Source organism: Mesoplodon mirus (assembly GCF_964341445.2).
Source record: "Mesoplodon mirus genome assembly, chromosome: 8".
In the NCBI taxonomy this organism is placed as follows: domain Eukaryota; kingdom Metazoa; phylum Chordata; class Mammalia; order Artiodactyla; family Ziphiidae; genus Mesoplodon; species Mesoplodon mirus.
The window spans coordinates 92481434-92492539 of record NC_138984.1 but is presented as its reverse complement, the minus strand read 5'-3'; the positions used below and the strand labels follow the sequence as shown (position 1 = coordinate 92492539).

The 11106-nt window shown below is 38.5% G+C and overlaps 1 protein-coding gene across 2 annotated transcripts; it reads left to right on the top strand.

Moving 5' to 3' along the window:
- Positions 1 to 1166: 1166 nt before the first annotated feature.
- FKBP7 (FKBP prolyl isomerase 7) lies at positions 1167 to 10446 on the top strand. 2 transcript variants are annotated; one of them, XM_082631236.1, is made up of 4 exons: positions 1167 to 1448; positions 2476 to 2627; positions 7547 to 7677; positions 10106 to 10446. In XM_082631236.1, exons 1-4 carry the CDS (start codon positions 1198 to 1200, stop codon positions 10265 to 10267), a joined length of 696 nt encoding a protein of 231 aa, XP_082487362.1. In that variant the 5' UTR covers positions 1167 to 1197; the 3' UTR covers positions 10268 to 10446. The 2 variants fall into 2 exon arrangements, with proteins under 2 accessions (XP_082487362.1, XP_082487361.1); XM_082631235.1 differs by having other exon boundaries at positions 7544 to 7677.
- Positions 10447 to 11106: the final 660 nt, after the last annotated feature.

Below are 11106 nucleotides of genomic sequence, written 5' to 3'. Positions count from 1 at the left end.
GACCATCCCCTTGTATAATTGACAATAATTTTCAGATTTCTGTAATTTCACAAGCTTTAAGCAAAGCCGATATAAGCAGGCTCGGTGCTGCGGCTTTTAGGCTTTTAGCATCACTGAGGCGGATAACACCTCCCCTTCCAGAGCCTAATTCAGGCCTTCGCTGAGGTCCTTCTGGTTTGGGAAAAAGTCTTCGGGTATTCGCTTGGAAATACGGCGAATTGACGGATAGATGGACAGATGGAAATGTATTTAATAAATCGAATACGTATAGTTAAATGTTAATGATAGAATCCAAGTAGTGGATATAAGGCCGCGGTGATGGGGTAGTAAAATTTATTCTGTATGTTGTAAAGTTCTTCATGCTAAAATGTTGGGGGTGAGGATATAAGGCTGGCTTTGTGTCGGACTTGGTCAAATCCCTGCTGCGTATTAGCCGTGAGATTGAAACAGAATGCCCAATACTCAAATTACCTAGTTTTCTCGTCTGTGGAATGTGGATAATTACCTATGTAGCAGAGTTGGTAAGAAAAGCAAAACTGTTAGGAGCTTTTCCCGCACTCCTAGAAGCCCTCAAATCAAGGGCGACCGCGAGTGGTGAGGGAAGGAAATGCAAACCAGCAGCTGGTCCCGAATCGTTGGAGTCGGCTCTGGGGAACAGCCGTTAACCCCGCTTCGGGGAGCAGCGGTACCTCCGTGTACTAGTGTGTGGCTTAGCCTGGTACCGCTTAATGCATGACTTCGACCCCGAGAAGGCGCTTCAAAGACACCGCAGAAGCAGAATGCCTCCCCCGATGCCCACCAGTTCTCTAGGGATCTGAGGAGACGCCTTTCATGCCCAGAAATGACAATCATATCCTCGGACTATGACATCCCATCAGAGTCTTATTTCCTCTTTTGCCAGTTTCAAAAGGTAACGCGAACGTTACTATCGAACCCTGAGGAAACTGTTTGTAAATTATGCGGTCTTAGCGAGGAGATGCGGTGCAAGTGTGGAGTGCTGCCTTAGCGACTGAAGACAGCCAGCCAAAGCGCGGGGTACCACCAGGACGAAACCAGCAGCCGACGCGCAAAAATTCCGCTGCTGGGCGCGCCGCAGGGAAAGGGGGCGGGGCCACGCTTCGCCCCGCCCCCGTCCTTTTATGACGTAGAACAATGCCTGCCACGCGTCGGAACTAGACTGCTGGCGCGGTGACACGCATGAGGGAACGCGGTGGTCATCTGGAGTCGACTCTCGGAATCATGCATTTCTTATTTAGGTTAATCATTTTCTTTTACCTGTGGGGCATTTTTACTGCTCAGGGACAAAAGGCAGAGGAGAGCATAGAGGAAGTGAAAATAGAAATTTTGCATCGTCCAGAAAATTGTTCTAACACAAGCAAAAAGGGAGACCTGCTAAATGCCCATTACGACGGCTTCTTGGCTAAAGACGGCTCGAAATTCTACTGCAGGTAGGAAATGATGCGAACAGCTCCGGCGTCCAGTTGATGCACTAAATCTAGCCTCCCTTCACCAACCAGAAACCTAATTTGTTGTTTGATTTGTTCTTGTTTTTTAACAGCAAGAGTTTAGCCTTTTATTTCTAGGGGGGAAATCAGATTTGATACAGTATTTCCCTATTATATGGAATATTATTTTAAATTACTGAAAATGTTGGCCCAAGAAATTATTAAAAATACACACATCCATACACTCCCCCGACCAGCACCACTACCCTTGGTACCTATAGAAGTCAAGGTACTGTTTGTAAGAATGTTCACACTTTTCCTTTGCTGTGGGCTGGAGCCTCCTTACTGAGGACTACGTAGAGTTGTTTAGGAGATATTACCTGGCCTTCAGAAGCACGATATTTACTGGCTGAAGGCCACTTTCCAGCTGTATCAAGAAGCCACTACAATGACTTTCTCTGGTGACTTCCGGACCCTGTGTCCTGCCTGCCCCCTCATCCCACCACTACTTACTCTGATTTAATTGATGGTTTATTACTCAGAGGTAGAATGTCTTTTCTCCTTCTGTGCTATTACCCTATAAAAATACAATTGGGGAAAGTTAGTTCTTTGCATCTAGAATAGAGAAATTTAATAAGAAGAAAAGATACAAATTTTAATCGTGGTTCAAATGACTTTTTGAGGCTAAACCTGTACCATTATTTTTGAGACAATCCAGGCAGCTAGTTAGGGGCAGGAGACCCATTAAAAAGTTAACTGTTGAGTAGTTTTTGTAAAGATGACAATCAAAAAAGAAAATGAGATGACCCCTAATGACTAGCTTTGGGCAGATTATACCTCTGTCTGGCTATTACGAGGGAAGTTTGAGCCAAACACCCCACTAGGGGGTTCAGAATGAATCTTAATATAGGAAAAGAGATGGTTAGAGAGGACTCCAATTTTAAATTGGAACTAAATGCTCAGCTGTATTTTAAAGTTTGATTTTATTTTTCTTGAAATCAACTTACCTAGGTGTTGTTTTTAATTATAGCCGGACACAAAATGAAGGCCACCCCAAATGGTTTGTTCTTGGTGTTGGACAAGTCATAAAAGGCCTAGACATTGGGATGACGGATATGTGTCCTGGCGAGAAGCGAAAATTGATTATACCCCCTTCATTTGCATATGGAAAGGAAGGCTATGGTAAGGTGTTTTAATATGTATATCTCTAAGTTATATTTAAAAATAAATCATAGACTTCGGGTATATAGTCAAAAACTCAAAAGCAGACTCTCAAAGTTAAATAAGATATAGAACATAGGGTCCAATAAACTTTAGCTCTATCGAGTCCAGTCATCATTAAAGAAAGAGAAATTAAAAAACAAAAATGATATCCCATTTTCACCCATCAGATTAGCAAAGACATAAAAGTTGGCAAAGGTATGGAAAAAACAGCAGTCCCATGCATTATTGCTGGGAATGTAAATCATTTGACCTCTTTAGCAATTTCTGTCAAAATTTAAAATGCACATATCCTCTGATCCCATAGTTCTATTTCCAGGAATGTGTACCAAGGTACATCTTAAAGAACATGGATTGCAGACTTTTTTGGGTAGCAAGACTGCAAACTACCCGAGTATCCCTTAGTGGGAAATTAGTTAACTAAGTTATGCTATATCTATACAGTGGATTATTGTGCAGCCAGTAAAAAGAATGAAGTAGAGCCATATGTTTTAATGTGTTAAAGATAAAATGGGATAGAATATATTCCTGCAACAAATATTTATTGAGCATCAGTGCCAGGCTCTATTCTAGGCACTGAGCATAAAGCAGTGTACAATGCAGAAACAGTTTCCTAACCTCAATGAGAGCTTACATGTGAGAGGGGAAATTTCACATATGCATCATGTATCTACATAGACTATCTAAAAAGTACACCATCTGATGGTATTAAATGTTCCTGGGAAGGAGGCCTGAGGGTCAAGGGTAAGCAGATTTCCTCTCATTCTGTAATATATTATTTAAATTTTTTACTGTATGCATGTACTAAATTTTATATTGAAGTATAGTTGACTTAAAATACTATATTAGTTTTAGGTATAAAACATGGTGACTCAATATATTTATAGATTACACACCATACAGAATTATTACAGTATTATTGACTATGTCCCCTGTGCTGTATATAACATCCCAATTGGTGGGAATGTAAATTGGTACAGCCACAACTGAAAACAGTATAAAAGTTTCTCAAAAAAGTAAAAATAGAACTACCATATGATCCAGCGATTCCACTCCTGGGTATTTTTCTGAAGAAAATGAAAACACTAATTTGAAAAGATATATGCACCCCAGTGTTCATTACAGCATTATTTACAATAGCCAAGATATGGAAACAAGTGTCCATTGATGGATGAATGGATAAAGAAGATGTGGTACACACACACACACACACACACACACACACACACACACACACACACAGAGGAATATTACTCAGACATGAAAAGGAATGAAATCTTGCCATTTGCAACAACATGGATGGACCTAGAGGGTATTATGCTAAGTGAAATAAGTCAGACAGAGAAAGACATGTATTAATTTTTCCAAAATTAAATTTTTAAAAATCACTAAAGTTAGAAGTGGAGCGGAATAGAGAAATTTTTAAGAGGGGAAAATGGGCAGTGTGGCAGAGGGCTGGTTTCTATATTGCATTCTCAGTTGGGTCCTTGCTTCCTATTGCTGTGTGAAAACTATAAAGATTTTTCTTTTGGCCATACCCCAGGGATCGTGGGGATCTTAGCTCCCCGACCAGGGATTGAACCCATGCCCCCTGCAGTGGAAGTGCAGAGTCCTAACCACTGGACCATCAGGGAATTCCCCAAAGAAAGAATCTTTACCTTCTCATTCTATTTAGAGCCCTTCTGAACCCCACGTATTTGAAATATTTAGTATATAATTAAAGTAATTAAAGATTTTCTACAATGAAATGTTGTCTTTATTCCCCAATATTTCGTTGAAATGGCACACCCTCTTTAAGGCTGTTAGTTTACTCATTAGGCAGAATGGTTCCCTCGCCTATTCTTTCCAGCAAGAGTAGGGGATCACTGCCCCAAATTGGATTGGAGGGAAGTTAGTGGTACAAATCAGATCCAATCAGATTTAAAGCTCCTAAAGAGACAGTTCCAGATAACTACAGCTTCACTTTCAAAGCTTTTCGCCAATCGTTTGGTTCCATCAAAAAAGCTCCCACAGGGCTTCCCTGGTGGCTCAGTGGTTGAGAGTCCGCCTGCCGACGCAGGGGACACGGGTTTGTGCCCCGGTCTGGGAAGATCCCACATGCCGCGGAGCGGCTGGGCCCGTGGGCCATGGCCACTGAGCCTGCGCGTCCGGAGCCTGTGCTCCACAACGAGAGAGGCCACAACAGTGAGAGGCCTGCGTACCGCAAAAAAAAAAAAAAAAAAAAAAAAAAAGCTCCCACAGAACCATAATTAGTGTATCCTATTTTTAGTTGTAAAGGAACATAGGAGAGGGAGAGAGAATTGAAGATAAATTGGACGCAGTCTTGTCCTAAAAACGCTGTCATAGGTTGAGGTCAATTCTAGGCAAAATGATATAGGCAGAGTTTGCCTTTCAGTCTCCTTAATCTCATTTTCAGAGTTTCTCTTTCTCTCTTGTAGATACCTCCACATTCTGCCTGCTACCAGGGCACCCACATCTCTCATCAATAGGTGCTCATCTTGGGTCCTGTTACCCTGTGACAAATGAGTACTTATTTTATCCTTTTTGTAAACTAATTTATGCTTAGATATAAATGACTACCCAGTCTGCCTAAGCTATTAATAAGCCAGACCCTTGCTACAAAAATGTAGAAATTTGACTTGAAGTTAGTTCATATTCAATTTGAGGTGTCTTCAATAAATATATAAAAATAATGAATCTCACTAGTAACATCACCAACACCTACATTTTACACGTAAGGAAACTGAGGCCCGACAAAAGTGTGTTCTTTGGAATGTAGTTAACTGCTAGTTTACCTGCATTATTTATAATAGCTTACTAATAGCTTGAATTCAATTATTTTAAAAGCTGCTGTGTATACCATATGTAACTGCTTAACAAACAATATCTTGATTGAATAAGCTTCTTTAAATAAGTTGTTATTAAGACCTAACATTAGCTATAACTTTATTTTAGGTAGTACTTGAAGAAGTCTTTTCCTGTGCACAGTATCTTTGCCTAATGTCACAGAGCACCCCTGCATGTCTTGAAATGCATGTGACTTGTTAGTGCTTTAATTAACAGTACATGTGGTATGTATAGATTCTTTACATTAACTCCTAATTCTTTGATCTGCTTCTCTAAATACAAGTAATTCTATAGCAAATGCATATTTTTCTCTTCTTTATACTGTAATTTTTTAGTAAGATAAAACTTAACTGGCAATATATTCTATGTTTATAGTAGAATTTTTGGGAAACTTAGACTTGTAATATTTTTTAAGAAATTTGAATTTGTGTTTTGAATTCGTTTTTAATTATTGTCAGAAGAAGTTATTTTTCTGTCATAAAGAGGTCTTAACTGGACAGAATAGGAATGGGTTTTGTAAAAATGATCAATCAATCTCTAGCTCTTTTACTATAAAGTCAGGTAATATGTGGTATGTTGGTTGGGATGGTCACATTAGTCATGTAATATGTGGGTAGATTTTTCTATGTCCTGGCTTTGGAGATGGCTGATCCACTTATTTTGGCTGTAACTTTCAAGCTTTTTTCTTTGGATTATATAAATACTTTAGCAAGAATTCTCCACTTTTTCATTTAAAAAATTACTGTTTGCTTCAAAGAACAAACTTAGCCATTTTTTAAATAAATGATAGAGGCCATTCATTCAACAAATATTTGAGTAACTATAAAGTACTGGTGACAAAAGCCACCCAGTGCCTCTTAGCAAGTCATTTCTGCAGGTCATTTTTATGAATGGCCATCTGAAGTAGCCCATAGATTGCTAAAGTCATCTGTGACATCACTTAATAGATTAACTTTATTAAAGAGAGCTATTTAATACTTAGAAGGCTTTTTTGTGATTATAAATTTCTTCATGAAATTGTTACTGGTTTGTTCTGTCATTGCACTATTTTTTGTCTATAAAGAATTTGAAAGACGTATACTAATACATATATTTTATTCATACTTCCAAATAACTGAACAAAATCATTTTCTAAAAGATACCTATCTTTGAAATTGTTCTGCCTGTGAATTTCTTCTCTGCACTAGCTCTCTCCTGTATAATGTTGGGGTATATTAATAAAAATTACATGATTTAGGTCTTCCCTGGTGGCTCAGTGGTTAAGAACACACCTGCCAGGCTTCCCTGGTGGCGCAGTGGTTGAGAGTCCGCTTGCCGATGCAGGGGACACAGGTTCGGCCCCGGTCCGGGATGATCCCACATGCCGCGGAGCGGCTAGGCCCGTGAGCCATGGCCGCTGAGCCTGCGTGTCCGGAGCCTGTGCTCCACAACGGGAGAGGCCACAACAGTGAGAGGCCCGCGTACTGCAAAAAAAAAAAAAAAAAAAAAAGAATACACCTGCCAATGCAGGGGAGACGGGTTAGAGCCCCGGTCCAGGAAGATCCCACATGCCACAAAGCAGCTAAGCCCATGCGCCACAACTACTGAGTCTGCACTCTAGATACGAGCCACAACTACTGAGCCCACGTGTCACAACTACTGAAGCCCACGTGCCTAGAGCACATGCTCTGCAGCAAGAGAAGCCACCGCAATGAGAAGCCTGCGAACTGCAATGAAGAGTAGCCCCCGCTCGCTGCAACTAGAGAAAGCCCACCCACAGCAACAAAGACCCAACGCAGCCAAAAATAGATTAATTTTTAAAAATACATGATTTATATTTATTTCCATTTAATCAGGAAATAATGGTCCCCTGGGTCTTTAGAACTGACTTGGTTTGAAGACATATGGAAAAAAGTGTTCCTAAGAAATATTTAGAAAGCAATTTTTATAAATATGAAATAATATAATCATAATGCTATAATGGCTATTTGTAAATAAATATTTGAATGTCATCTTCATGTAAGTTAAAGTGTTAAAATTTACACCTTTAGCAGAAGGCAACATTCCACCTGATGCAACACTGATTTTTGAGATTGAGCTTTATGCTGTGACCAAAGGACCACGAAGCATTGAAACATTTCAACAGATAGATATGGACAATGACAGGCAACTTTCTAAAACTGAGGTAATTCAAACAGATTTCATATGTACAATCTAATTTTTTGTCACATCTGTGTTATAGCTATTATTTTTACTTCTACCTAGTATGGACTGATTAATTTGCTTTTATAGAGCTGGTTACCAAAAAACTAAATTCGAAGAAGAAAATGTAGTTTTTTAATGTAAAACTTGAAACTAAGTCAGACTGTTTAATTTCCTTTCTCCCTGCAAAAGGGTCATTAAAATACCAAACTAATCTCTACGAGGCATTTCTGGCATCTAGCCGACAGGAGAAGATCTTTTCAAGCAGCACTGTAGGAATTTGTAACTGGGCAAATAATTCCCACCTCATAGGATTGTGAGGATTACATGAGATTATTAAAAGAGCTAGGAAAAATTTGAACTGTGTAGCCCAGAAAGTTGGTAAACAGGGTCCTGGAGTTCAGTTACCTAGCTTCTGCATCCTTAAAAAGCTAAAAATAGAGTTGTCATGTGATCCAGCAATCCCACTCCTGGGCATATATCCAGACAAAACTATAATTCAAAAAGATACATGCACCCCTATGTTCATAGCAGCACTATTTACAATAGCCAAGACATGGAAGCAACCTAAATGTCCATCGACAGACGAATGGATAAAGAAAGTGTGTGTGTGTGTGTATATACACACACACACACACACACACACTGGAATATTACTCAGCCGTTAAAAAAGTGAAATAATGCCATTTGCAGCAAGATGGATGGACATAGAGATTATCATACTAAGTAAACTAAGAGAAAGACAAATATCATATGGTATCACTTATATGTAGAATCTAAAAAAATGATACACAAATGAACTTATTTAAAGAATAGAAATAGACTCACAGATGTAGAAAACAAACTTATGGTTACCAAGGGGGAAAGGAGGAGAGGAGGCATAAATTGGGAATTTGGGATTAACAGATACACGCTACTATATAAAAAATAAACAACAAGGACCTACTGCATAGCACAGGGAACTATATTCAGTATCTTGTAATAACCTATAATGGAAAAGAATCTGAAAAAGAATAGATCATAGATATATAGATATTTGTATAACTGAATCACTTTCTGTGTACCTGAAACATTGTAAATCAACTATACTTCAATGCAAAAAAAAAATGATAATAAATAAAATACCCAGCCTTGTTTAACACGATCTCCAAATCGTTGTGCTTTGCTCTCTTTAGTTATTATATGTATTAATACATGATTTATTTATATAATATACATAATTTCCAATAGAAATATAATTGAGTTACATACATAATTTTAAATGTTTTAGTAGCCACATTTTAAAAAGTAAAAAGAAACAAGTGAAATTAATGTTAATTAATTAACTCAATATATCTAAAATATTGCCATTTCAAAAAAAAAAAAAAAAAGGTCTTCCCTGGTGGCGCAGTGGTTGAGTCCGCCTGCTGATGCAGGGGACACGGGTTCGTGCCCCAGTCTGGGAGGATCCCACATGCCGCGGAGCGGCTGGGCCCGTGAGCCATGGCTGCTGAGCCTGCGCGTCGGAGCCTGTGCTCCGCAACCGGAGAGGCCACAACAGTGAGAGGCCCGCGTACCGCTAAAAAAATAAAATAAAATAAAATAAAATAAAATATTGCCGTTTCAACATGAAACCAATATAAAAATTATCAATGACATTTTTTATTATCTTCAAAATTTGTTGTGTATTTTACCTTTACAGTAGCTTGTCTCAGTTTGATCTACCACATTTCAAGTGCTTAATGGACATATATGGCTAGTAGCTACCATGTTAGGCTGTGCTTATAATGTGTCTTTGCTTAGAGAAATGTCACATAGAGAAAAGAGAATACTTCAGAATACCTGTTCTTTATTTGACATTAGAGAGATGATCATAATTTGTAGATTGGGGGAGAGCTATAGAAGCATAGAAAAATTAAGAAAATTAAATTTTATTTCAAAACCTGTAGTTGGGTTTTTTATTCATTATACATATTTACTATTGGGTTGGCCAAAAAGTTCATTCGAGTTTTTCATAAGATGGAAAACCCCGAACGAACTTTTTGGCCAAGCCAATAACTTTAGAGATTATAGAAATGCCAAGTTGGATTTTATTCACTAATGGAAATCCTTAAGCGGGAGTTTCCTTTGATAATGTGGATAGTGTAGATTATTGGAAAGCATTTAGTTTCAACAAAATTCAATTCAGATGTTAATCTGAGTATGTACCACTAACCACCTATAACCTTGGGGGAAGCTAGTTTGAAGATCAGTTTCTCTTCAGAAAATTGCTTCAAAGGTTGAAAAAATTAAACCTCAAATAGCTTTTTAAATTTTTATATCACTTATTATAAGCAGTCTTAGATATGAGTTTCTTTATGTAAACATTTTCTCAAAGTTGCTGGAAATTTCTTGTGATATCTTTTTATTAAAGAAATATTATTTTGGCCTAGATAAGTCATTACCTGAAAAAGGAATTTGAAAAGGATGAGAAGCCACGGGACAAATCATATCAGAATGCAGTTTTAGAAGATATTTTTAAGAAGAACGACCATGATGGTGATGGCTTCATTTCTTCTAAGGAATACAATGTCTATCAACATGATGAACTATAGCATATTTTTATCTCTAAATTTTCTTAGCTATTTACTGTACTTTATATGTAAAACAAATTCACTTTTCTCTGAGTTGTATTTTCTATTTTTCCCCCATGAACATATTTTGATCCCTTCAATACATGTAATTTTGGAATAATAAATGTGAGGCTGTTTTGCAAAATTTAACTTTCAAGTAAGGCATGATTGTGTTTCCTATTGCTTTATTCTGTTAACATGAATTGCAGCACCATAAAATCGACCTCTGCATCCTAGTGGGCAGCTTTCCCCCTTCAGGCTATAGGAGGACATCTATGTCAAAATCCACAAGCTCGGGCTTCCCTGCTGGCGCAGTGGTTGAAGAGTCCGCCTGCCGATGCAGGGGACACGGGTTCGTGCCCCGGTCCGGGAAGATCCCACATGCCGCGGAGCAGCTTGGCCCGTGAGCCATGGCCGCTGAGCCTGCACGTCCAGAGCCTGTGCTCCCCAACGGGAGAGGCCACAACAGTGAGAGGCCCGCGTACCACACACACACAAAAAAAAATCCACAAGCTCTTCCCAACTCTAACCTTAACAGCATGTATAGTTATGTAAATATCCAAATTTTAATATTTAAAGTGCCCCATATTTTTAAAATATTTAATAGGGACCCAGGACTTAACATTTCATTTGTTTATACATTTCACAGCATTATGGATAGTAGGATATAAAAATCATAGGACCGAGGAATCTTCCTTTAGTATGCATGCAGGAAAGTATTAGTTGTATAACTCTGTCAGAGAGCCTCAACATAGTCTGTACTTTTTGGTGCAAGTTTCTGGCCTTAGGTATTTGTTCCAATGACTAATGTTTGAAAGACA

Coding starts and splice junctions, on each gene's coding strand:
- FKBP7 (XM_082631235.1), top strand. CDS start 1,198: ATGAGGGAACGCGGTGGTCATCTGGAGTCGACTCTCGGAATCATGCAT. Junction 2,628..7,543: donor ATATGGAAAGGAAGGCTATG/GTAAGGTGTTTT, acceptor TTACACCTTTAG/CAGAAGGCAACATTCCACCT. Junction 7,678..10,105: donor GGCAACTTTCTAAAACTGAG/GTAATTCAAACA, acceptor ATTTTGGCCTAG/ATAAGTCATTACCTGAAAAA.